General features: G+C 36.3%; 2 protein-coding genes across 11 annotated transcripts; one reads left to right on the forward strand and one right to left on the reverse strand.

Annotated features, from left to right (window-relative positions):
• Nucleotides 1-224: 224 nt before the first annotated feature.
• Nucleotides 225-4,034, forward strand: LOC104899404 (uncharacterized). The gene is made up of 3 exons (XM_010686587.4): nucleotides 225-1,053; nucleotides 1,281-1,530; nucleotides 3,665-4,034. Exons 1-3 carry the CDS (start codon nucleotides 287-289, stop codon nucleotides 3,854-3,856), a joined length of 1,209 nt encoding a protein of 402 aa, XP_010684889.1. The 5' UTR covers nucleotides 225-286; the 3' UTR covers nucleotides 3,857-4,034.
• Nucleotides 4,035-6,120: 2,086 nt separating this feature from the next.
• LOC104899402 (probable inactive histone-lysine N-methyltransferase SUVR2) lies at nucleotides 6,121-23,684 on the reverse strand. 10 transcript variants are annotated; one of them, XM_010686578.4, is made up of 11 exons: nucleotides 23,466-23,684; nucleotides 22,991-23,117; nucleotides 22,142-22,349; nucleotides 22,012-22,053; nucleotides 21,489-21,927; nucleotides 17,873-19,113; nucleotides 16,760-17,019; nucleotides 14,354-14,420; nucleotides 14,163-14,213; nucleotides 7,428-7,524; nucleotides 6,121-6,569 (listed from the first exon to the last, which is right to left on the reverse strand). In XM_010686578.4, exons 3-11 carry the CDS (start codon nucleotides 22,322-22,324, stop codon nucleotides 6,541-6,543), a joined length of 2,409 nt encoding a protein of 802 aa, XP_010684880.1. In that variant the 5' UTR covers nucleotides 22,325-22,349; nucleotides 22,991-23,117; nucleotides 23,466-23,684; the 3' UTR covers nucleotides 6,121-6,540. The 10 variants fall into 10 exon arrangements, with proteins under 10 accessions (XP_010684880.1, XP_010684882.1, XP_057246907.1 ...); XM_010686580.4 differs by having other exon boundaries at nucleotides 22,142-22,326; nucleotides 22,986-23,117; XM_057390924.1 differs by having other exon boundaries at nucleotides 21,489-21,891; nucleotides 22,030-22,053; nucleotides 22,986-23,117.
• Between the last annotated feature and the right edge of the window lie 3,933 nt (nucleotides 23,685-27,617).

Below are 27,617 nucleotides of genomic sequence, written 5' to 3' on the forward strand. Positions count from 1 at the left end.
ACTGCAAAATTCTAAATAAGCCGATATGTTATCACACGGGTGATAATGCTTTGATAATTCCCTAAGTTTTATATTGAAAAAGTATTTTGGAAAAGAGAAAATTATCGGGATGTTACAACTATTCAGTCGCATCTTCTCTCACACTCCCAGCTTTTTGTGATTCAGATTGGAGTATTTGTGCCTTCAGTGCAAGTCCAACTTGACAATTTCAACCGGATAGTAAAAACGGCCAAACAAAATAATTTGACAATGCCAAGCTCAATTGCATTGCAAAAGCCTCACAACCATGTCCACTTGTTTCCTCAACTCTCCTCCCCCATATCTCACAACCAAATTCACCACCATTAAATCCCTGAATCCCAAACCTTCCCACCGCAATCTCTCTCCTATAAACTCACTGAATGGGCCCACATCAAACACTCTCCAAAACCTGGCCACAACCCTCACAAAACTCCTATGGCCCAAAACCCTCCCACCCCAACTCCTCATCTCCACCGTCCGTTCTGCCTGGACTTCCACGTGGCTTCTTATGATGTCCCAACTTGCCCCTTCTGACCCAATTGGCAGTTACTCCAGACCCACTTCCCAATTTCCCGCCAAAATTAACGACCTTTCCCGCCATAACCTAACTACCCTCCATCTCTATGTAGGTCTTCCTTGTCCTTGGGCTCATAGAACCCTCATTGTTAGGGCCCTTAAGGGCCTTGAGGAGGTCATCCCCGCCTCCATCGCCTCGCCGGGTGTCGACGGGCTGTGGGTGTTTGGGGGGGATATGGGTACTGATGATAATGCCAATGGGTGTAAGACTTTGAAAGAGGTTTATAAGCTTAAGAAAGATGGTTATGATGGAAGGTCTACTGTTCCTATGCTGTGGAATGTGGAGAGGAAGGAGGTTGTGTGTAATGAGAGTTATGATATTATTCAGTTGCTCAATTGTGGCTTTAATGAATTGGCTCAAAACCCGGGTTTGGATCTCGAACCTCCCTCGTTGAAGGGTAGGATCCAGGAGTGGAATCGCGTTATCTATCCTTATGTGAATAATGGAGTCTATAGGTAATTTCCTAAAATCATATAATCAATACTTCTATATAGGTGATTCTTTATTCTTGTATTGGTATTTGGAAGTAAAATTGGTTTACTAATTGATATGCCTTGCTGGGTTGATCAATCAATTGATTTCATAATGACTAACTTTAGTGGCATTGTTCCATGGTTATTGTGCGATGTGAGTGGATAGACTGCATAGTGATCTTAGCAATGATATATTTCTTATGGATTAGGTGTGGGTTTGCTCAAACTCAAGAGGCTTATGACGCGGCAGTGAATGACTTGTTTAGCACACTAGACATGTTGGAGGATCATCTGGAGAGCTTCCGGTATCTCTGTGGAGACTCTTTGACGATCGCTGATGTTTGCTTGTTCACTACCTTAATAAGATTTGATCTTGTTTATAATGTTATGTTTAAGTGCACAAAGAAGAAGATAGTGGAGTATCCCAATCTTCATGCATATCTGCGAGACATATATCAGGTAGAATTGCTGTCCTCTTTTTCATTTATCTTTGTGATGCTTTTTGAAATTTGTTGCTCTGCTAATTAGGAAGGGGGGACATGTACATCATGTTTTATGCAATAGATGGGCCTTTTCTTGATGCATATAGTAGGTCACTAGGTTGGTCCTTAAGCCTGTGCTGTGAGACTGAGATATGCTACAAAGGAAATTAGTGCTCTTTCGTCATTTCTTTGTATATATGATTATTTATATTAATTAATTCATCAACACACAGAAGTCTATTCCTTTCTTCACAATTCTAATTGTTAATACCATTTGTTTAAATCAGAAATGGATTTAATGTTGATATAGACTTTAGGTAGTCACAACTCACAACTACATAAGCGACTATTGACTGAGAGTGGAAAACAGGACCTTCACCTTGTATACGTTGGCATCAGTTTGAAGAAGTGAGCCTCTATCACAAAAGAGATATTGCAGTCAAGCCAAGCTAGCAAACTTTTTCAGCTGGCTGTTCTCTTAGCGTTGGGATTTTTGGGAATGATTTAACTTTCTTGTTGAGAGAGCATTATATGCTGGTGACCGCTGTATGCATCAGTTACTCAAATCTCAAAGGCTTAAAGCTTTTTAGACCAATCAATAGCATCACTCTGCAAACCAGACACCCCGTTAGTGAGAGACACCATGTCACCATGAGTCATGACAGAAATGGAGTATAATTGCAAGACTATAGCTTGGTCTTCATAAGCAAGTGAAAAGAACCTAAACTCTAATGTGAACTGAAGTGGATGCTACCAAATTTTGATGAGGACAAGCAGAGAGGAGAACTATGTTGCATGGAATAGAAACAAGATGTAAACTGTACAAATGAACGATGGAAAAGCACACTTTAAAAATCAAATAGAAAATGTTGAAAATTTTATATATATCATTTTGAGATATAAATATATTTTGTGTGTTATTAGCAATCATAATGTATATAGAAGGTATTAGAGTTAGTTTGGGATTGTTAGTATTTATTGAAAGAAATTAGTATAATGGTCAGGTCATTTTTGGGACTTCAAAGATGCATGAGAAGGAATAACTTGCTGATCGTTTTGTAAATAGGTTCTCTTTGAGGGTTCATCTTATTTTTTTCCTTTATGGGAGTTTCTGAGATGACCTCCTTAAGTGTTCATATATGTCCTAAATTGAGAACCTGCCTGGAAGATAGAATTGTGGATATAGTGTCCAGACATGGTCCCAGATTCCACTCATTGTTCTTTCTACTACTGCATCTCATTTAGATCAACAGACATAAATAAACTACAGTCTTCAGATATTTATTCATATGACATGACAATTTCATAAGCTTCGCCAATTTGCTTCACAGATTTTGCATATGCAAGCAACATTTGCTCGACCTTTTTAGATAGTAAAGAATATTTGGGCATGCTTATGCTACACCCTAAAAGCCTGCCACCAAATTAAAGGTGCAATACTCCTTTATGTTTCTGGACATCAATATTCTCATCGCTGCGATTTATAGTAGAAATGCGAGTATTTGTGATATAGTCAGCCATAGCAATATTTTATTCGGCTATGGTGGTATTACTTTAGAAGCAGAGGATCACATCAGACAATTTGGTCCATTTCTAAAAAATTCGATGAAATGTCAAAATAATTTTCTGATTACTAAGTTCTTTTACTACTAAACTGGGTGAAATCTTAGAAATTGCTGAAAAGTTTAGGACAAGAGAGAATATGAGTAAAATGATTGATAGTTATAATCAATGACTTTACATCCTATTTATAATGAGGTTTTAGCTAAAAGATATATATGGAAGATTGCATAAAATATCCTAAGATTACAATCCTATCATATAATATCAAATATACATCACAACCATAAATACAAATATTTGGAGATAATAGTTGAGTATCTCTAATAATTGCATGTTTCGCTTTGTTCAGATTCACAATGAACCTGACGAACTGCATACTTGTATGAATTCTATTTGCACGCTCATTTAGGATTCATCACTTGCATAGCAATGCCTTGTCTGTGAACCTTCTGCTCTGTTTTCCTTTCATTTTGTTTTCTTGCTTCCTTATGGAGGAATGATTGATGATCTTGAGATATACTGATGCTTATCTGGTACATTCCAAGCAGATTCCAAAGGTTGCAGAAACCTGCGATTTGAAAGCAATGATGGATGGCTACTACAATTACTTGTTTCCGTTAAATCCGGGCAATATTCGTCCTATAATACCATCTGGTTGTGATCATGAAGCTCTTTCCAAACCTCACAATAGAGAGTTACTGTCATTAGCTACCGAGAGCTTGCAAACCAGTTTATGTTGATTGATCGCTGAGTGTAAATTGTGATTACAGTATACTGTTAGCGGATTGTGTACAGATAAAATTTTACTTTGCCCTTCTTGAGCTATTGCTCTTCTTGAGCTATTGCTGTAATAACTTTATTGTGCAAATTTTTGAAGGAAGGCGAATTTATGAGAGAAATAAAAACTCGGTTGAGAAACTTTCGTCGTTGTGGAATAGTGGTCCTCCAACTTGTCAGATTAAGGTGGGGAAACTTCATTTGACGGTTCCTTGTTTATTTGTTTTTAACAGTACTCTTTAGCCAGTTCAACTTTTTGGGTATGAGGCAGTTTTAGTCTCATATAGGGAATACCACGGTGCCAATAGGTAGCACATCAAATAAGCTTTCAATGAACCCCTAACAAATACAGAAAAGCAACAAAAAGTGCAAAAACGAACATATGAAAATATCACAGAAAAAGAAGTTAGGCTGAGCTGTCTTGCTCAACTGAAGGTGAAGTTGAAACAAAAATATCTTTGCTCAACTAAAGGTGAAGTTCCACCTAGGCCAGGCATACATGGTCCTAGCTCCTAAGCCTCCTATACCATCAGTGGCAAATGGTAATTTAGTTTAGTCTTTGAGTTTTTGTAGATCATGTATTCAAGTACTTTGTATGCCAATGGAAACTTTTCCCTTATGCAATGAAATGCATTGTGTGGTGCATTTGTGGATGTTGTTTATTATCATCGAACTCTTGGTAGTGATGGAATATAGAGGTTTGGGGAAAAAGAAAAGGTGCATGGAACATCAAATTAATTCCAAGAGCAAAATTTTCAGGATTAAGACCTATGTCACTATTAATGCCTAGGGATGTAAATGATGCAAGTCGAGTTCGAGTTCAACCAAACTCGACTCAAACTCGTGAGCCATTAGCCGAGCTCGACTCAACTCGCAAACTCGCGAGCTCGAAATTTTGAAGCTCGAATCGAGCTCGAAAACCAAAACTCGGTGTTGAACTCGAAAACCAAAACTCGAGGTTGAACTCGAACTCGAGCTCGTTGTTGTTGTTGTTGTTGTTGTTGGACCACGAGAGAGACCGGGAGGCAAAAACGACGTTCGACTATTCTAGAACTAGGGATTAATGGTTTTTTATTCTTTGAGTGGAAACATAAATGGGAGAATAGAGAGGAACGACTAGATTTACTTTTGGGTAGTACTAGTATGTATTTTATTTTTTTGACGGGGATAGTACTAGTATTTAGGACATAGTATGATACATTAAAATTTATTTTGAAAAAGTTTTACTGATTGGAGATTTGCTTTTCACACTTTTTTTTGTATAACTTAATTATATATTTGTGGATTATTTTTCTAAAATACTTTGATAATAATATTTTTTAAAGTAAAATTTTACATTTTTTTTCTTGCGAGCTTTTTAAATCGAGTATCGAGTTTGCTCAAATTAGACTCGACTCGAACTTTGACCAAGTTTTGACCGAGTCGATCTCGAGTAGTTCGCGAGTTATCTCGTCTCATTCACCCCTATAAATGCCAAGGTTACAATAACATAGATGCCAATAGGTAACAGTCTTAGGAAAGACTATGTTTTTTAACATAATCTAATGTGATAGAATTAAACATAGTCATATCATATGTGATAGAATCTTTACCCGACTCCACCATGGTGGAGGCGGATATATCTGCCTCTGATATACCCATGACCCATGGTTTTAGTCATATAGACCGATGAGGTGATGTGAAGTGGGGATGAAACATTGAAAGAACAGTGTGGTAGAAATGAGGGGGTGGGGGTGACTGGAGACAATATCGTCAATTTCGGAGCAGTTGTTGGAGAAATTAAGGCAACAATTAGCTATGCACAAGTTAAATTTCATTGCGTTTCCATTCACCACCTGCGTCAACAAGATTTTCTAGATAAGATCACTCAAAGGTTCAATTTGCCTACACCATTTTCACTCACTTACTCGTCTTTGGGTGGGCCACCGGAAAATTTGGGCGAGGCACACCAGTCACCAGAGATACCACAAAACCTACAACTATTTCAAAACTTCCCAACCAAGTTAAACGTTGCAAGTATTATGCATCAATGTCTCAAGTGTTCACTGCCAAATCGTACATAGCCTCCTCTCCTTGCTCCTTCAAATTCAAACTATACAACCACACAAACTCGTGTGAATCAACCATGTCAAAAGCTATCCTGTAAGAATGACAAGACTGACAAACACTACCTGTCAAAATAATATGCAAAGACTCATCAAATCCCAATGACAAGGTAAGTAGCATCTGGACGGCTTAATTAATTGTTACATTACTATCAAAACAACATGCCCAAAATCCCTTTATCCAACTTTCGAGTGCTACAACAGTTTTTTCCAGAAGAAACGAAATGCTAGAGCAGAAGATGGTCACACATTTGTAGACTCTTCAAGAGTATCAATGTGCTCACAGATGGCATATAATTGTATCTTGAAGATTTGTTCTGCAACTAAGAAAAGCATTTTGTAGTCAAATCTAAAATGCTTGGGGCATGCATAGCCACTAGGCCACTATACATGAAGATAGTACTGCACTAGATATTCACATGTCCTATATTTTACTGTCTAAACACTAAGTTGCAGAACAGCAAAATAAGAGTCAATTGAGCAGCAAAAATCAGCAATGAGTCAATGTCACAAGTTAACCAGCTCACTCAGATTTCACGTCTTCACTGTAAAGTTAAGGTAGACCTAGATCCTGCACAGATAGAAGAGGGTGAATTAAAAATATAACCATCATAGGAAAGCACACACTATGAACCTTCAAGACCAGCAGCATTACAATCGCAACAAATGACAATGGAAAGCAAGTTACTGCTTAAAAAAATAACTTAATGAGCAACACAAGGAAGCCAATCAGAGCAATCACAAGCAGCAACAAGATGGCAACATGAAAGCACAACAACTGCAGGGTGTTACGATCGATTAATTCGATGGCGCATATTTCCAAATCAAGTTATTGTTGTACCAATAACATCGGTTAAATCTGGTACCTTAAATACAACGTGGTTTGATTTATGACCACAATACATCACTAGAATCTCCCAGGTTAACAGAAAAAGATTCTGACAAAAAGCATGCAAGGGAAGAACATTAGTCAGGGATTCCAATCTTCAATAAGCTCATGCTAAGAGTATTAGAAACCAAAGGTATGAGAGGTTTTGAACACTGCTATAAATGTCTTGACAGCTGAGTATGGTTCATCAGGTACAGCAATTTGTTAGATAGACATACATTCAAGCTATTTTAACTACCACGAGGAATCCACCATCAAATACTCTGCCAACAACCAGCATAATAAATCTTTCTAATAAATGGTAATAAAGTTTACCCATTCAAGAACAATCAAAGAACTTAAACAAACCAATTAAAATATTGGACAAACTAATTGAAAATCAAGTGATAGATTGCTTCCCTATCACGAGGCACTAAGTGAAAAACTTGCATACTTCCTATTGAAGCAATGAATATTTAGTAAGAGCTTATGAAAGACAAACTAAATCTAGGTAATGCAGAGAAATCACATTGCACCATGAAAAATGAAGATTACACTTACTGCTTGACCGTTTCATGTTGCGGCAAAATTTGCTGCCACAAAGACACCGGAATGCTTTGGTATAATGTTCACCATCATCGAAGTCAAGTCCATAATCCTACAATTAGCAATAGGTGCTCATGAGACAAAAAGCTACAAATAATTACAAAACCTAATTCGCCTGAAAGACACTTAAAAAATATATATATAGTAAAAGAAACCAAGAGAGTTAATTATGATATTTCAACTCAATTGCAGACATTGTGGACAGCGGAAGCATATGAAGCAATAAGAAGAGGGCAAGACACTTCCAAATTTACTATCTCCAATCTGAACAAAGATACATTACTATGGAGATGATGAAGTAAACTGTTATAGCCTTATAACTCATCGAGTACATGTCTTTATTAGAAAGACAGCCATTATGGCTTTGTACTAAAGATGATACTCTAAAGCTTAACAACATGACAATAACTACATCAGCTAAGAATTTCCAGAAATATAGAAACCAATTAACAAAATCAATATGGATTTCAGTTACACATTTTGTTTAGGATATCCATATTATATATCATGGGTATACAACAGCAGACACTTGAAGACTAATATGATAAACATTGAAGCAGAAAAGAAGACCAATTTCCTCCTATTTTCAAAAGGTTTAGTCCCTCGGCAAGCTATCTATCTATCTATCTATCTATCAATCCAGCTATATTACCTAGTTTATGTTTTTCTGATTTCTCGTCCTTTTATGTTCCATTTTAGAACCCATTAGAAAACTGTTGTACTGGTCACAAAACCATCATACAGTGTGGAGCTTCCTTAATTAAACCTAGCCTTATAGGCACGCAAAATCATGTAGAAAGTTGATTAATTGCGAAATTAAATCTTATAACTTGGAATAATTTGTCAGAAAAACCAAGTAAAGGAAGAGTAAGAAAACAACAAGTAACAATTATCGGAAGGGAGAAAAGGAAGAGGAAGAAGATTATGGAAGGGAGAAGAGAAGAAACGATAGTCTGTATAGTGTTCTTTGAATTTTTTTTAAAAATAAAAAAAAAATTGTAAAATGGGTTAGAAATTATTATGGGAGTTGTGCTATTATTTTTGGGATTTTTCTAAGAAAAAAAAGAAAAATTCTACATAGAGGCCTCCTACTTCCAATTGTTTCTATTTGGTAGCAAACCAAAAAAAGATTTATGACTCCTACTTTAAGCAATTATACTTAGACCTAATCCACTTAAAACCTGGCTAACCACCCAATTAAAGGTGAATAACTAACATGCCGCTAAGTTAATTATCCTAACACAATAAGAACCCTCCCCCACCCAATTAAAAATTACGCTATTTCTTCCTTCCATAAACACTCTATGTTCTTTTCCTCTTCCCTAACTCACACGATTCCTAAGGCTTCCTAAATTTGCAGTTTGCTCATCAAAGAAGGAAAACGGCAATTGATGGTTGCTTCAATTGTCTCTACTCTCTAAAGAATTCGTTGAGGAATGTCACCAATGTCAAGAGGAAGCTTTCCACCGACCCCAGATATGTACAAGACTTTCTAAGCCCATGGTGTATAGTTGAAGTTCTTTTTTTTGGGCTTTTGTATAGCTGCAATGAAGTATTAAATTTTGTGTCATACTAGATTTATAGATAAATTGTTTCATGATGGCTTGAAGGCATGGGCCTATTCTCTTTTAACCTCCAATTGTAATAATTCTGTTAATAATAAAAAACAGATATTGTTTGTGGAAGTTATAAGGGTTTTAACAATTTCTGAGTGGGGAAAATTTGAACGCTTGTGTTTTTTTCTCTCTAGTATGATCTAGAGGAGTTGGGAGGCAATCAATGACGATCATGAAAAAAGGTTTAAGGAAGTTGCTTTCAAGTCTTTAACTCTTGAATGATAATAATGCAGAATAGATTCTAACTACAGCGGGAAATCATGTTCCATGCGGTACCACATTGTTATAGATCTTTGTCTTGACAATCACTGTGTGAAATTTTGTCTATTATTAATTCATTTAACATCATAGGATAATTAACTCAAGGGCAGGTTCGTAATTCATCATTGATTGGGTGGTTAGCTAGGTTATAAGTGGATGAGCGTTACTAAGTATATGTTATAAGACAATAGGAACGCACTTCCCAAAAGTTAGCTTAAGAAGAAGAGAGCCCATTGTCCTATATAAACCACACACCAACCTCCCACACGATCGATGTGGGATCCTTTCCCTGTGATCAGTCCATAACATTCGTCCCCCCATAAGGACCCACGTCCTCGTTGGTCACGACTGGTTGGTTCCAGGCCACCACTCCGAGGTTTGGCTTTGATACCATTTGTTATAGGACAATAGGAATGCACTTCCCAAAAATTAGCTCAAGAGGAGGAGAACCCATTGTCCTATATAAACCACACAACCTCCCATACAGTCGATGTGGGATCCTTTCCTTGTAATCAGTCCATAACGAATGAATTGGAAATATATTGTATTCTATTAGAAAACAATCATTATGTTACTGAATTCTCTTAGGAAACAATCATTTTGTTACTGGAGCAGTAGTGGATTGTTTGAATAAAAGGAGAGAGAAGAGAGAAAAGAGGTGTGGAAATATTTTGTGGAAAGTTAACTTTAGTGGAGAGGAGTTTAGTCTCTCTCGAACACTCAGTATTTCGTATCTTTCTCTTTTGCTGAAATACAAACTCCATCTATCTTCCTTCCATATTTCTTCTCTGTTCGTTATTTGCTCAATGTACGTGAGTCAAGTTCATCTCAGTATGATTGGTTAAAGTAAAATGTCACTTGATATTAATCTTTTTTTGGCTTGTCAAGAAATAGAAAAATTGAAAGTTGGAGGCCTCCATGTAAAATTTCCCCCAAAAAAATATAGTTAATAATGTTGATTTTAGAAGTTACTGCCTTATTGGCTTCCACATAAAGTATTCATTGGCATTGCTGTTCTGCTTTTTTTTTTTTCAAAAAAATGTTTAGTAAAGTAGCTTTTTGTTGGTTTTCTTTGGTGTTCCCCCACTCTTCCCTTATAGAATAGTGATTTTTTTGGGGTTACCCCCCCCCCCCCTCCTTCTCTTATAGAATAGAGATTCAAACGCATGAGTGGATTGGGAAGCCATCTATGATTACCCATTGTAGCTAACCATTTATGAGAACGTGAGCTGAAGGAAATAAGAACTGATTTACTTCTAAAAGCATCAGTTATTTAATTGGCATTCTGTATCCTTCAGTGGCATCAACTCTTGGTTACCTATGGGGATTTACTTCACAAAAAGGTCCAATGAGAATAGAGGTTCAGATGACATACTACCCAAATTGATAGACATGAAGAAGTCACTAACAGCGGGAGGCCTTTTGTGATCTCCAAGACTGAACTTATTCCTACTGGAGTTTATGGAGTCCCCAAGACCAACATTCTGTAAAAGTCTATCAATAATTCCTCCGTTTTTTAGTTGTGCCCAAAGGACTTGGCACGTTTAAACGACCCACAATTTCTAGCTTTATGGTATGTTTGGATAGGGGAATTTGGAGGGAGAGGAAGAGAAGGGAAAGGGAGAGGACCATTTTCTCTTGTTTGGATACAACATGGGGGAAGGGAAGTGAAGGGAATGGAAGCATCCATTCCCCTCCTCTCTTAATAACCCAAATCCTTCCAATGTTGGAAAGATTTGGAAGGGAAAAACAAGCTCACTCTTCCCCGACTTCCCTTTCAAGGTGGATAGAAATCATGATCATCTTCGCCACCATTGTCTCAAAAGTCAATGTGATACAACTAAAAAAAAAGGTAGAAGTACTCCCTCTGCTTTTATTTATTTGCTACATTTTCTAAAAAGGGTTGCTTTTTTTTATTTGCTACATTTCCTTATTAGGAGACTTGGCCCACTAAAAAGTAATAGTATTATATTTGTTTCCCCTCTTTTTCCACCAAAAAGTACTACTTTTTTCCCCTTTTCCACCCTATTTAATGCTAAAGAGGTCAAAAAGTACACTAAAAAAGAATGAAAATGACATCTCCTAAATTCTCGTGTAAACCAAAATGTAGCAAATAAATAAAAGCGGAGGGAGTATATAATCTCCAAAACATAATATAATTCAAAATCATTTTGAAAATGAATTTTACAATTTTACAATCTCAACTTTTTACATTACACATTGATATATTTGTTGATTAATCAACGATAAAGAGTCAACAACAAAATTTTATATGGGACAAAGGACCAGAGCTATATCGAAAGAGAATACACTAATAATTTGGGCAGAAAAATAAAGGAAGAAGATGATTTTCATTGATGGAAATGAAAATTACAGAAAACAAAAGGAAAAATGCCAAGTTTTCGAGTGACTTGGTCACACTCCCAAACTAACCACTACAATAAACTTCTCCAATATTTTTGATGATCTTTTCTCTCCCTAATCTCCTCTATTTATAGTCTACTTGCCTTATTCCCCAAGCTAACATACTAACTAGAGTATGTTACTAAAATACCCCCCCTAGGGTAGTCTATTACAGAGTATTTGGTTGAATGGAAAAAAACAGTTTCAGTAGAAAACAAGATTTTGTGAAAATCAAATATTTCAGGGAAAATCACAATTGTAAATAGATTCCCAATGTTTGCTTCTTCACAAGAAAAGCTAGAGAGAAATGAAAGAATAAAAGCGTAGATGACGGATGAAAGAAGAGCAAAAGGAAGACAAATTCTAAAGGAAAATGTGGTATTCCTTTGGGAAGGAAAATGTTGTCCATCCTCGAGATAAGTATTTTCCATACAAGGGATAACTTTATTTTCACCCTTCACAAACCAAACAAAGGAAAACACCTTTTCCAGGCAAAAACGTTTTCCTCCCACCCAAACTCCAATCTTCTCTCTAGTTCCAAACTTCTCTAGATTTTTGGAAAGCTGCAGCACATCCCTTTGTACAGTTGGTGAACACAATATAAAAGCAAGGCTTCTGTAAGGTATTTGCCATTTCTAGTATGGCTCTTACATTCTAACTCGAACAATGACTAAGCTAACTACACTCCCAATTCCTACCTTTTCTCCTTATAATACTAGTAATCTATCTTCTTATATGAGCTAAATTTTCAAAATACGTTGACATAGATGATAGGAATATTTACACATTGTACAAAAAAGAAAAAGGAAACTTACTTCGCTTAAAATGATGCTGAAATCAAAGTTCCATTAATTTTTAAAACAGAATAGCAACTTATTATGTTATCATCATTCACAAAACAAAGTGTTGCACGAAAATCATGCAAGCACAAATGAAAAAGTTACTATCTCCACTACAATACGGTCGTCATGAGAACTGCCTTAACTAGAAAACTAGAAAGACTGCAAAAGTAACATATTAAATAGTTTTCCTTTATAAGTCAAAACACTTCCTCACAATATACTACCTTAGTTTCTTTTTAACTAGAATTTTTTGCACGCGATGCGTGCTTGAATTTTTTTTCTTCGGCATAAGAGTCAAAATTCGAACATTAGATATACGAAGTATAATTGTTTTTAGTTGCAAAATTTGATTGGTTTAGTTTCTGTCACTTAAGTCTCTCACCATTCTTTTTTGTTTGTTTTTTTTTTTACTTTTCAAAGTTAAATTCTATGAACAAAATAGAAATTTTATTGAATTTATATATGATTTCTAATATTATAATTTTTTAGTTGATTTTTGAATTAAGTACAGTACTTCATAAATTGTAAAGAAAGTAGACACTTTGATTTCAAGTCAATTTTTTCATAGGTCGTAGTTTGTAAGTGAATTTTTATGTTTTTGTAAAGTTTCCTCATTTTAGTGATTTGCATAACGTAATTATGCAATTTTATGATTTTAGTTGACTTTTGAGTGATTGTTATAATTATATTTTTGATATTTTTGTTTGAAGCCCCCTTTTATTTGTAAGTGAATTTGTAATTTAAAATGGGAAGGGGGTAACATAGTCTCTTCATTCGGGGACACCATAGCTTCCCCCTTCCCTTATATAATAGAGATATGTTGTACTTTAATTCTTGAATGATATTTTACATAAACCTTTTTACCTTGATAATTAATCGCTATCATATAATAGAAAAAAATAGGTCCAAATATATGTGAAAGTTTCTTTATATATAGGAAACACTATAAAAAAGTAAATAATTTTTTCCCTTGTCTAACTTCTAAATTCTAATTTCACTACAAATACACCTCTATTTTTTATCATGACCCACCATTAATTGTGAATGGTTCTTGAGAATAGTGATTTGTAAGTAAATTTTTGTAAATGTTTTTGTATGTATTGACGTTCTAGGTTATTAGCTAGTTTTAGTTTGTATGTTAATTTTAAGTTTTAATAAAGTTTCCTGATTATTTGAGTAATTTGCATGATTTTTATAACGTGATTTGACATTCCTTTTGTAATTTAGAAAGGGAAGGGGGGCAAAATAGGCGTTTCAAAAGAGGACACCGTTGCTCCCCCCTTCCCTTATATAATAGAGATCTATGTTGTATGACTTTCGTGATTGCTAACGTAAACTTTGACCATCAATATATCTTTAATTACGAGCGATATTTTTAATATATGCACATAATATTCACACCAACAAATGCATAAAACTCATAATGAAACCATTTTGTATCAGGATTCCTGTCCATCCTACCAATCATAAGTCCACAATGTGTTTTCCATTTTCAATGAAAAAAGAAGATTATCTTCCTAAAAGAATAAGCTGTGTTTGAAATGAAACCCAAATTACGTTGTACATACCCATGTCAACTCTTCCAAGGCATTAACATCTCTTGTTGTAAACAATGCAACCTGCACAAGGACAAGCTGTTCTTCAAAATACTAGATATATTGGGCAAAATCTGAAACTTATCTATTTTGTTAATTTATTTATTTATGTTAGTTTCCATAGAAAGCAACATAATGCAAATGAATCTTCATGGGTTCCATACACGATAGTAGTGGTGATCAGGGGTCTCCACTTCAACTGGGATTTCAATCAAGTTTGCATCTGAACATCTACAAGAAACATGAATATAACTCAGCCATTATCCCAGAAAGGTAAAAAGTAAAAGACCAACTCGAAATTTAAAATATAAATTACTATAAGAAAATTTAACAAGAAATAAAGTTAGATAGTTTTTTTTGAAAAAAAATTGAGAAAGGAAGATGCTAAAGCAAAAAGATATAACAAGAAAGAATTCCTCTCAAATTGCCATCCCCAGACACTCAGAAGCTCATAAGCTTCACAGCGACATGCAAGGCCTTCTCTCCTCAAAATGTAACAGCAGAACTCCAAGGCTCGTGCAATTGGGAAGCATAAATGCAGCTAACTACTACACTATGCGATTATTATTGTATATATAATAAAAAATCAAACAACAATATAAACAAATCAACCAAATGCCACAACTAAGGAGTGCCAGTAGACTGCTAGGACTGTATCACAACATACAAGTAATTAGGAATTTACTCAAATGACAAAACAAAATAATTAACCGATTTTCTGCATGAAGCCATCAATACATATCCCAGCTAAAATATAAAGCAACTCTTAGCATGAAAAACCTAAGATTGACTATACAACATTACCTGATGAGTCCCAGTGGCAATTTTTAATACTATTTGCTGGATACACAGGCCATCTTTCCATTCCACTCCAAGGCGTTCCATACAATCACATTTCAAATGCTCATTTAACTCAAAAATCACATTCTCAAAAGAAAAACAAATTCTTTTGAGCGCCTACTGTTCACAACTTAGAATCATGAAAATTGCTCTTCAAAACTAGCTACACAATCACGCTTCAAATGCTCATTTAAATCAAAAATAACATTCTCAAAAGAAAGCAAATTCTTTTGAACGTCTACTGTTCACAGCTTAGAATCATGAAAAATGCTCTTCAATTTCTGAAACACCTTTCTCAGTCTCAAACAGCGAAAAGCCTCCCCGCCCCAGCAGGTGGGTTGGTTCCTCTGTCGTCACCAAGGGAGCTCTTGGCGAGGAGACCTTGCGAACCACGAGAGCGCCTAGCGCCCAGAAGAGCAAAGCTCATTTTCCTTTCAGGGTAAACGTAAAAAAGAGCTGGCCCGTCAAAAGTCCGGTTCCCCGGCCGGGGCTGGCTTTTTGGGAAGCCCGTTCCCACCGCGCTCACGGCCCGGCTGGCCTGCCTGGGCACCGAAGCCGTCGCAGAAATTGACTTTTCCGAATGAAAGGCAATAGGGGACGTACCCTAGCTTAACGTTCGGGCGCCTTTCGAGGGCTCCCTGCGATCCAACTAAAGATTTTAATTCCAGTGGGGACCGCTATGATCATGGTAGCTGCCGCCAACCATTTCGTCCACATCTTTCGATCATGAAGCAATATATGACATAGTGGAATATGTTAGCATTTGACAAGAACTAAAGTTAAGTGATTGATTAAGCCCATCAATTTCCACCAAAATAGCTCTGAGCCTTCACTTGCTGATGAAGAGATTCAAAGACCACCAATGATATTCTCCGTTCTATCCTCCTTTTCCCTAACCTTGGAAAAGAGGTGGCAGTATGAGTTCATTGTAGATTTGAGAGGTGGACGAAGGCAGTTCAGCAGTACTCATGAAGGCAATGACAATTGCAGCACACTAGTTCAAAAATGGTGGAGGTTATGGCAATGTGGTGGGACTGGGGAGGGCGGGGGTGAAGCGAGATAAGTTGAAGGCATACTCAAATTCAAACTAATACTTTTTGTTCTTACTCTATTCGGGTTTTCCTTGTTACACGGTAATCGATCTTGAACCCATAGGGATGATATATGTATCCAAATTCCATATCTGAACAAAGATCCACAAGCGCTACTTTCACCCCCTTATCTCCTTATTTCAACCAAACATCAAGGATTTGGGTTATTATCAACCCTTACACACCTTGGACAATCCAACTAAACACTAACTAAGATACTAGCATAACTAAGGCTTGAAGCACATTTTGCAAGACCATTCTCATTGTCGAACAAAAAGAAGTGATTTTCCCTCTTGAAAAGAAAAAAAACAAATTATGGCTGCCTAACCAAAAATAATAAGTAGATCCCATTTAGCAAGTTTCAAAAACTGAATTTGACAATAAGAAATAGCCAACCAAAAGGAAATAAGCTAAACATGAACAGATCCTATCTTAGCATACGTACGAAGTCTAGAACATGTGTGCAAGACATAACAACATTTCCCTAACCTAGGTTAACATGAACTCCCAACAAGTAACAGGACAAAACACAATTGAATCAAGAAAAGAAAAGGCCAGAGGAGAAACAGAGGTTAAGCATGAGGGGACATGAGACAACAATAATCCCAAAACATCAAGAGATTGCACTCAGAAAATTACCTGTGGTTGATGAACCTTGCGACATTTCCGTAGAATGTGGCATCCAAACAAAGAATTTCTGCTTCCTTTAAAGCTGTTGTACCCCAATCTGTATCAAGGAGAACTGCATATGAATGCTTGTCATTACTTCTCCTCAAATTCCTCTTATGGAGCTCTGTGATAGTTAAAATCTCCCCAACATATTCACAAACAAAGGCCCCCTTAGGCAAATCTTCCAAGGTCCGCAAACCCCAACCTTTTCCTTCCGGAGTCCAGAACACCTAGACAATATAAGCTCTGACATTAATGAAGATTTACCACCATAAGATATTGCAAAATGCAGAACCATACTTAAAGAATACATGGTTACCCTTCTAGCCCATTAATTTAATTATCTTCTTATTGACAAGCTGACAGCTATCTGAAAATATGGTTAAAGCTGCACTGGAATTGCAGATAATTTTTTTGGATTTTTCACTAAATACCCTCGAGTAATTCTTTTTCACCATATATGCCCTTAATGACTAACTATCGCTAGCTTTTTTAGTCATTCATCCCTAATTTCGTTACTAAACCTTAATTGACCCCTATATGACCCGTTTACCTTAGTTGACAACAATTGAAACACCTTCTATGACCCCTTTTCTCTTTGTTCCTCCATAACTCTCTTTCCTCTTTTTTGACTGAAGATGGTTTTTTAATGATGGTCATGGTCTATTAGGGATTTAGGGTAAAAATGACTAAGTAGAAGTTAATTAGGGTTTAGAAACAGAATTAGTGGTTAATAATTAAGGGCGTATAGTGAAATGTAGAAAATTGAAAAGTATATATGGTGAATTCTAAAAGGTTGGACGGCCTTTGGTAAAAAAAAGTTACTCGGGGGTATTTCATAAAAAATTTGTACACTTTTTATATGTTAGTAAATGTGGTGGACAAAGAAATATATATATGTAAGTAGTAAGTGTTGCTAAAAATTTATGGGCAGGAGAGAAATTTAATTTTACAAAGGCAGAAAATGGTTATACACATTGCATGCAGGTGAATTCCACAACATTATCACTGCAAACTACCTTACATTATAAAACTCCAATTTGAAGAGATGGTCACAATATCAAAAAAAAAACAAAGGTTTACCTGCAAGTTGCAATTTATGCCGCGCTGTACGACTCTATTTCCACAATTCTTGTTGCAACTACACTTAGTCCAACATTCCTTGATGAACTTACGCTTCAAATGACCTTTGCATGGATCAAGCATATCCTCATTTTTCAATCGTTCCAGTGGACATTCTTTACAATACACAAGGTAGTCTTTTTGAGGATTGCGGACCATTGAAACGCACTTGTCCAAAAGCTGTTCCCTCACAAGACAATCAGATGTGTACGAGGACTCTTCTCCATTTCGTTTGACACAGTTGCAAGATGGGGACAAGCAATCCCCACAAGCAAGACAACAGTCTTTCCCACTAATTTGAGCAAGTGAAAAGATTACATCAGCAATATGCGAGATGACATTTTGGGAAATATAATGGAATGATGGTATACTATCACAATTTGTGCTTTCTAATGAAACTCTAACTGCTTCCATTCCCCTAGAAATATCACTTGTATCACAAAGAGTATGCATAGCAGTAGGAATAAGCTGCTGCTGCTGCTGGACAACCACCAAGCTCTTCACATTAAAGTCTGCAACAATAGAATCCCTTTCAGCACAATGATGGCCATCAGCATTTTTATCAGTCTGCACATGTGCACATTTGGAGGCTGATGAGGGATTTGAAGCATCAATTTCTGTCATGTCATTCGCATTAACAGAAGATGCTGCATATACTGAACCATTTGATTTAAGGCAACAAATTCCATTATTCTCAATGACCTCGGCTTCTTGCAAAATAGACCTCACTTGATTCAAACCATCAGCATTCATACCCAGCGTTCCAACATAGTCACAGAACTCTGTCATCACCTTCATGATAGAAAATTCTGGGTCCATGATTTTGTACTTACTAAGACAATTATCATCTGCTTTCTTCAGAATTTCTTGTAAATCAGGAATATAGAAATCCTTCCCTTCTGAATCGAGGTTGCAACTCAAAGATAGCTTCACTTCTCCTAAAGATGAGGCTGCAATGTCTATTTTAGCTGGAGTTTTCTCAGAAGCATCAGCTTCCTGGACATCATTCTCTTTTGCACTAGACGATGCCAATGTTCCAAGACCTTTATCAATACCATTAACAGATTTAGAGGCCTTGGACCCTTGACCGTCCTCACTACAAACTGGCTTAACAGAATTAGCGGCAACTTCTTGACCCATGCACTCTGCCAGGTTGCCAACAGGATTTCTAGAGTTTGAAGGAACTTCCTGCTGCGTGTGCTCTGCACAGTTTAACCGAAATGAATCAAAGATAATATGAATGTAGATAGAAGACAAAAAAAATGAACTATAATTAACTTTAAAAGCAGAATACCACTTGCTACATGCATTACTTGTCTGAAGCTACAGAAGCGAACTCTATCTGCAACTAAACTGAGACGTATTTATCTAGAACTATTGCCACTTGATCATTTACAAGCATGTAACATTCACAGCACACATATTATTATGTGAAATTTACAGAAAAGCTTTGATACCTCTACTCTTCTATCACTTAGCAATGGAGTTTTGGAGGTGAGGTTGCCTGATTTGTGTTGGGTTAACATATGACATTGATTGTCATCACAGAGCTAGCTAAGAGGTGAGCTGCTTGCCTGCCAGCAGTAGGAGATCTCTCCGAAAATGTCTCCATTCCCAATGGTCCGAATGGCACGAAGAAAAATGAGAACTTAAATCAACTACAAGCTACAGGTATACCATTAATAGCTGATTTAACGCGGACAAAAGTTGAAGTTGAGCATAGAACATAATGCAGGCAGCAGAAGACCCACTGACAAACTCGCCTCAAACTTGTCTCCAGCTAGTTAGAAAAACAAAAGAATCTTATGCACAAGTAGATCAAGTTGATGCAATGGTGAAGCTCATATTACCAACTTTATTAAAAAATGAATTATCAACTCATGGAAGCCATCACCTACAGCTCTAATAGCTCCAAAGGATCAAGTACTGATGGACTGACCTCTTTTTTCCACCAAATTTGCCTTCCGCGTGATCTTGTATTAGCATTTCATACCTATAGACTATAAATCTTACTCACGAGAGCCAAAGCTTCAACTACTAAAGCTTATGTCTCCCATGTTCTATGATCCTTCAAAAGCAATCTCCTTCACACAGTCATACCCTCTCATACGCTTTTGTTAGCTGCCAAAGCACCTAGCATAAACCAAAAAACACCTACATGATTGGAAAGAAATCTCCATACACATCTCTAGCATTTCTTTTACATAATATGATGCCTTTTTCCAACCTTTCTTTTCTCTTTAAAGTCCAACATAAAGATAGAAACTTTGAAATCCAAATTTGAGGGGGAGGTCATCCACAATGATTGAGACACTTGTAACTAAAACATATCAGATATCTTATCTGTAAAAGAAGAACTCTCCTTTCCATCAATAATGACAGCTTCTGAAAAGAGGATTTAGAAAGTAGTTCTTACCGAAATACTTTTGACACGGACACGAATTCCCTTCATACAATTAGACACTTCCTTGCCTTTTCTTCAGGGATCTTGTTTACTTCCCGAAAAGATTACCAAATTTTTTGAAACTCTTCATTATGTGGTTCGTCCAGCAAGCCTTTTTAGATGATTTCTACTAGGAAGCTTTGAAAGCACATCAGAACAGTGCTCTTGTTGATCTCGTGCCTTCGATATCAAAACACATATGCCAATTACCAAATGTCTTGTTTCATATAATTTGACGATATAGATCGAGAAGCAAACAAATTGTACACTTTTACTTCGTCTTGCGGGATAGATCTACTAAGAAGATGAAACAAAGATATTGCGAGCTTGATTCATGGCAAACAATTTTTAATCGTTATTGTTTGAAGGTCAATCTAAATATTGGCCTACAGATAAATTGATTATTAAAAATGATTTTTCAATAATCATTTATCCTTTGATTGCATAAGAGGCAACCACCTATAGGGCCACGTGTGGATTTTACCATAGTTTGTTAATTTCATTACTTAACCAAAGAATTTCTTTTTTAATTCTAATTTTTAGTGAACCCTGTGTATCCTCCAGTTTATGAGTGAAGAATTCCCAGCTCAAGGTCAAAATTAGCTAGGCATCTTCCCCAGTCTCATACTCTCATTAATCGATAAACTTCCACTCGCTCTTCCATTAACCACACGAGCTTTAAGCCATAGTGAGTTTATCCCAGTGAACATAGTATTACATAGTTGGATATCTAAAGGCTGACCAAGCCACTGATTCTTAGCTGGCCTTTTTGGATGATCTACCACACTCACTAGAACTGAGACACTATCCAGACACCCTGATCACCTGATGAGTGAGAATCAAAGCAAATTTATTATTTGTATTAGAGCATACATAAATTATTAAAGGTTTAGCAACTGGAACACTAACACAAATACACAATACATTTCTATTCCCTACTTGAGCCATGAAATTCATATTGTAGCAGTGTCCCGTGATACACAAATTAGGAATAGCTATAATCCCAGCACATGGGACAATCAGAGTACTATTAGTTAGAGAGTACATGTAAGTATGTAGTCATATATAATGCATCTCTGAAACAGAAGTGCTAGAAATCAGCTAGTAAAATGAAGCTAGAGGATAAGAAAGTACCAGGAAGAAGTACAGCAAGAGGTTCAATGTCATCGGTAAAAGGCTCATCTTTGGGAATTATCAAAGTATTGACAGCAGGCTGCTTTCGCGTGGAAATAACACCTGGTTCAACCTTTGGCTCTTTGATCTGTAATGCTTGAGATGGCCGTTCAGGTGCAGCTCTTCTATCTCTCTGACTGATTTGGGGTGAAACAGGTTGTTTTCCCTTATTTCTCACAAGAGGCTGAGGAGATCCAGTCACAGGTTGGGCCCGTTGACTGGGGGAAGCTTCAGGCTCCCCAGGCTCCGGTTTAGGTGTCTTCAATGTACAAGAAGCCGAGGTGGGGCTATGCTGTCCATGAGACGGTGCAGCTTGATCTTGGTGTTTTAAGCGCAACCTTTTCAATGGCCTCTCAGGCTCATCCTGCATTAAAGCTGCTTCCTCAAAAACCTCCCCTTGCTAATCAGATGTAATGAAAGAGTGAATTTCAAAAGGATAAATGTTGCAAAAACACTATGTGAATGACAACAACCAATTACATACATCAACGTTTTCCTGTACCTTCTTCTTCTCTTTCTCTGCAGTCTGAAACACCAACAAGATAAAAACATATTAACCCATGCAAATTACTTGACAAAACTGAAGTTGTTGAAGGTAGAAATGGGATAGACACCTCAGTATCCTCATATTCAAAGATAGCATCCGCAAGGACTCTATAGTTTTCTTCTTCTATCAGGTCCCAATTCTTGTCAAACAATTTAAGAAGCTTCTTCAAGGCAGGTTTTGTTTTTTCTTCAGGAATGCCAATATCCTTCATCGCTTTGAAAGCTGCCTTTACTTTCTGACCCGGCGCCATTTCTTACAAGTTCTTAAAATATACACTGATCAAATTAAATAAGATAGATTCATCTTACTCGAATATGAAGAGAGTCGCAAAAGAACCGCAATTACTGAAAATACAAGAGAAGCAACACCCAAAAAGAATTCATGTGGCAGTATTAAGAATTTGTCATCGTAACAGCTGAGATGTTTAGCTTTGCAGCATCTAATATTCAATTTTAATTTATTGCCAAAATTCTACAAAGATATAGTATCATTCATCAACAAATCTTCATTTGCGCAACAAGTGCTTTTCCTTGCAATTTACGAGGCATGAAAACACTAAGCAAGCAAGAATCATGCAAGCTTACAAAATAATCCATCTTAAAAGACAACACAAAAGGCGAAACTGTCATCATTAATAGTTCTAGAAATGTATTACCAACAAAATTTTAAGAAGTAATACGACGAAAGTTTTCTCAAGTACAGATTACAGATACCACAAATTTCATTTCATATTGTGGATCATTATACAACTCCAACTATGAGTTTCAATTTCTGGCATTCACTGCCGGTCTCAAGGTCTCAAGCCCAGATGAAGAAAGAGAGAAGCGGTAGGCCTGTGGCGGTCAGACTAAAAACTTAAGTCACATTTAATGGACATGAACCGAAATTCGTTGTATTGTGGATCATTGTACCTTACATATTAGCAGCTAAAGTTTTGGCACCAGGCCTGTCCCTGAGCCAGGGCAGGCGGGGCGGCCGCCCTGGGCCCGAGGATGACAGGTCATTCATTCCTGATTTCCAGCCACAACACTTGAAAAATTGATCTGATGAAATTAAACAAGAACAAGTGAACACAAATATGCGCATCTACAAATTGTAACATAAATTTTCTTACTATTTAGTTCCATGAAACAAACAAACATGAAGTAAGAAGCTATACCAGAAATTCATTGGAATCATAAGTTTATAACATGTAAATTATACAGCCCTAAAAACATGGAATAACATATATGAGATAAAGAAAAAATAAGTTGAATTCATGAAACAAACAGTAACAACCGCATAAAACCAATTGCATGCATAATCACATGAAGTAGATCTTAAAAATCCCATTTCCACACCAAAATCCGCAACAAAACAAGTAGATTCTATCTACGGAAAAAAACAACAACCTGCAATTCGAGCTTCTGCAATTAGCGTATGAGTGATGAATTTGCGTATGAGAGTTTCTAAAGGAATTGAATTTGCGTATGAGTTGGGCACCGGCACCGGCACTGGCACTGTCACCGTGAGCGTCGTTTGGAGTGTTGCTCACTCACTCGCCTATAGGTTATAGCCGTTATACCTATGTAATTTAAGATTTTTATTATGCGCAACACCCAAAAATATAACATGAATTCACGAGTTTTATAATACTCCCTCCGTCCCAAAATATAGTTTCCATTTTACTTTTTTTACAGTAATTTATGCAAGTAGAATCTAAGAGTGATAGTAAAGATTTTTTGTTTATTTAAATAAGCATTGTATGGGAAAAGATGATTTTAGGAGAGAGAATGGAGAATGATTGGGGACGTAGCTAGAGCAACCCATGACTTGACATATGAGGTGGAAGCAGAATTCACTAAATTGACACAAACAATACGATGAGAGAGAAAGAGTTAGAGAGAGAAAGAGAAGAGCTAAGAGAAAAAAGCCCCAAATTATCTCAAAATAGAAACCCTAGCCAACCAAAATTGTCTCAGTTCAATTTCGTGATTCATCTTGATTCCCAGCTTGCAGTATTCTTGCTTGTTAGCTTCATCTTCAGTGTAATTATTGGATTTCCGTTGCAAATTTTGTCCTCAATTCAACTCTTGAAGTTCCCGCAAATTGGGTTCGAATTTTCGAGAAAAATCTTCTCAAATTCTGGAAATCAATTTCTATTATCTCAGTTTCTGTCATATTTTACTTTGGTAAGAATCCCAATCCAGTATTTAAAGTGGATCAAAGGTTTCATTTTTCTCCCCTTCAAGTTCAAACTAGGTTTCTTGGCTAGGGTTTGTAGGTTCTATGATTTCGATTTCACTGGTGGTTTGTTTTTGTTATTGGTTTCAAGCGGTTGTTCAGATGAATTTTCGACTTTGACTGCTTTTAATATTTTACTGCCCTCTTGTGTGTTGCTCGTTCATTTCTTCTGCATATTCGTAGCTGAAGAGTGTGGGTTTTTTGCCCTCTTCTTTCAAGATTTCAAGCGTCCAAATTATTTGGTGAAATTTCAATTGGTTTATTTCCAATTTTGGGTTCTTAAACTGGCTGCCTGGTGTAGGAAATTAGCAAAATCAAACATTGTTTGCAGTAGTGCTCTTCCATTTAAGGACGCTGCATTTAATGAGATCATCCAGGTTGTAAGTCTTCTCTTCACTTTCTCTTGGTTAGACCATTTAAAATCTATTTTTTTGGTTGTAAGAATGGATGAGACAAATATTTTATTGCCTTGGAACAGAGTCTTGGTTATGAACTTTCTTAAGTCTAATGCTAATTTCATAAGATTGAATGCTATGAAGGCAGGTGGACTCCCTTTAAAGGGTAGTTTAATAGATGCTTTGTGGATCCTTGCGAAAGTTGTCCTACTATTTCTTTTGAATTTGTTTCGTATATACTCCCAATATATAATTGCGCCCAAAGTCTCGACCAAGCCTCATGGCTATTGGGTAATGTCTGTTGCGGTGTGCTACTGGTGGCTCTGTCACTGTGTAGCTGCTGATATATTTGTATGGGATAGAGACTATGTATGGTTTTTAGCTCTGTTAGAACAGTTTTCATTTGTAAATTCTTTTCTAGTATATGGTGAGATGTTTATCTTCGTTCCAACTAGCATGACGTTTTATTTTCTTTATTTGTCTGTGAGAATTACAAGTTATTATGATTTAGTCATAAACTTGCAAGCTAAGATGGAGTTTCAATTCCTTCCTAAGATTATATTAATTGGCTTCTTTTGGATTCTCGTTTTTCTAGTATGTCCACTTTTCGGATGTTGCTTAAAGTCCTACCCCATAGCTATGGTTGGTTTGTCTCTCAATTATTCTCATATTGTTCTGGTTACCTCCGATTGTGGAATGACTGCTCCTTTTTTGTCCAATTTAAATAAATCCAAGCTAGACGATAGAAGTTATTTGATTGGATTTTGTTGGTTGTTTTTCAAAAACCTTTTCCTTTATAAAAACTCTAATCTAGGCTATAGAAGCTATTGGATTGGAATGTTTCACTCCATTCTAGGTCCCAGAAGCTATTGGAATGGAGAAGGATGTTTTTCTCAAAGTATGCCAATAGAAGGCCTTGACTATTCTGTGCAACAGAGATCAACTAAAGAAAAATTTAATGTCTGTTTGCAAGCTATTATTCCTTTTCCGATGACTATTTACAGTTTGTCTGTTATTCATTATCTCCTGCTATCATTTAAGATCTTGTGGAGGTTTTTCAATGTCAGAAATCTTGCCCAACTAAACTATTTATCATGTAATGTGTGTTTGGAGAAAATAATTATTAGATCTGACGAAGGGCAAGACTTAGTTCAGTCTTGCTTTCCACATATTTATTTTTTATGATTATCAGTAGTTGGAATATAAGAGGTTCGAGGAGGCCACTAGCTATGGAAGAAGTGAAAGTATTTTGTAAATCTAATAAAGTTAAAATTATGATGCTCTGTGAGACTAAAGTGCCAACTCCTCCTTCTGAGGGATGTGTTAGGTATTGTGGCTTCACTCACTCTGACTTCCTTCCGTCAATGGGGTTAGCAGGGGGTATGTGGATAATGTGGAAGAATGATAGTTGTAATCCTTTTGTTCTATCACCCATTAGTAAAGTTTCTCGTTTTTGGGCTTGTAAAATTGAGCTTCTAGCCATTAATTTTAGCTTTATTGCTATTTTCATCTATGCTCCTCCTAATTATAATTCGAAGTATGAATTTTGGGATGAATTAATTGATTTTATTAGACTGCTCGAAAGTCCTTTCATTATATTAGGGGACTTTAATGAGTTAAGTTCCCATTTAGATAAACTAGGTGGGGCTGAATTTAGATTCTCCAGATTAGCTATTATGAATTATTTCTACTCTGGTATTGAATGCATAGAACTCCCGTTTGAAGGGAACCCATATACTTGGCGAAAAACAAGAAGTGGTTCAAATAATATTTTGGAACGGTTAGATAAGGGGTTGCGAGTATAAGTTGGCTTAATGCCTTCCCAAATGCGAAAATTAGTCATCATCTTTTCACATCTTCTGATCACTGTCCTATATCGTTGGAAATCAAAACCCATAGTAATTTAAAAGCTCCTCCTTTTAAATTTGATAAAATCTGGACAACTCGAAAGGATTTTGATGTTTGAATCAAGAAAACTTGGTGTCAAAAGTTTCAGGGTTCGAACATGTATTGCTTAACAAGAAAGTGTAAATTTTTAAAGGAAAAGGCTAAATCTTGAGTCACTACTAGATTTGGCAATATAACTAGACAATTAAGTAACGTCAAAGGAAAGTTGGGTAGAATTCAAAATCAATTACTTGAACATAATGATTGCCCTCATCTAATTCGACAACAAAATTTGTTCTTGGCTAAGCAAACAAAATTGTTAGATTTTCAAGACTCATATTGGAAAATCAAGGCTAAGGCAAATAATTTAAAATTTGGGGATGCAAACACAAAGTATTATCACGCGTGTGCTTCGATTAGACGAAATCACAATTTAATCACTTCTATTAAAGACCCATCAGATCGTTTAGTTACTCAACCAAAATTAGTAGAAGAATGTATTACTAATGCGTTTAAGAAAAGATTTACTAAGAATATGGATTTTTGCTTTAATTATGACTCTGATCTTTCTTTATTAGAGTGTATAATTTCCGAAAATGATAATATAGACTTATGCGCTGATATATCGATAGAAGAAGTAAAATCTGCTCTGTTTGATCTAGCACCGGATAAATCTCCGGGTCCAGACGGGTTTACTCCTTTCTTTTATCAAAAGTATTGGACTCTTGTGGGAAACTCAGTGTATGGGGCTATTAAAGCCTTTTTTCACTCAGGAAAAATTTTAAAAGAAATTAATCATACTTTTATCACTCTAATTCCTAAAATAGAAGCCCCTTCTAACCCAAATCATTTTCGACCGATTAGTCTTTGCTCAACTATTTATAAAATTATTTCAAAAATTATGGCTAATAGATTGAAAGTAGTGTTGGGTCGGATTATTCATCCGTTACAAGGGGCTTTTGTCCCCGAAAGACAAATTCAAGATAATATTTTATTAGCTCATGAAGTGTTTCATTCTTTTAAGAATAACTAGTTGTT

This window comes from Beta vulgaris, chromosome 7 (assembly GCF_026745355.1).
Source record: "Beta vulgaris subsp. vulgaris cultivar EL10 chromosome 7, EL10.2, whole genome shotgun sequence".
NCBI lineage: Eukaryota > Viridiplantae > Streptophyta > Magnoliopsida > Caryophyllales > Amaranthaceae > Beta > Beta vulgaris.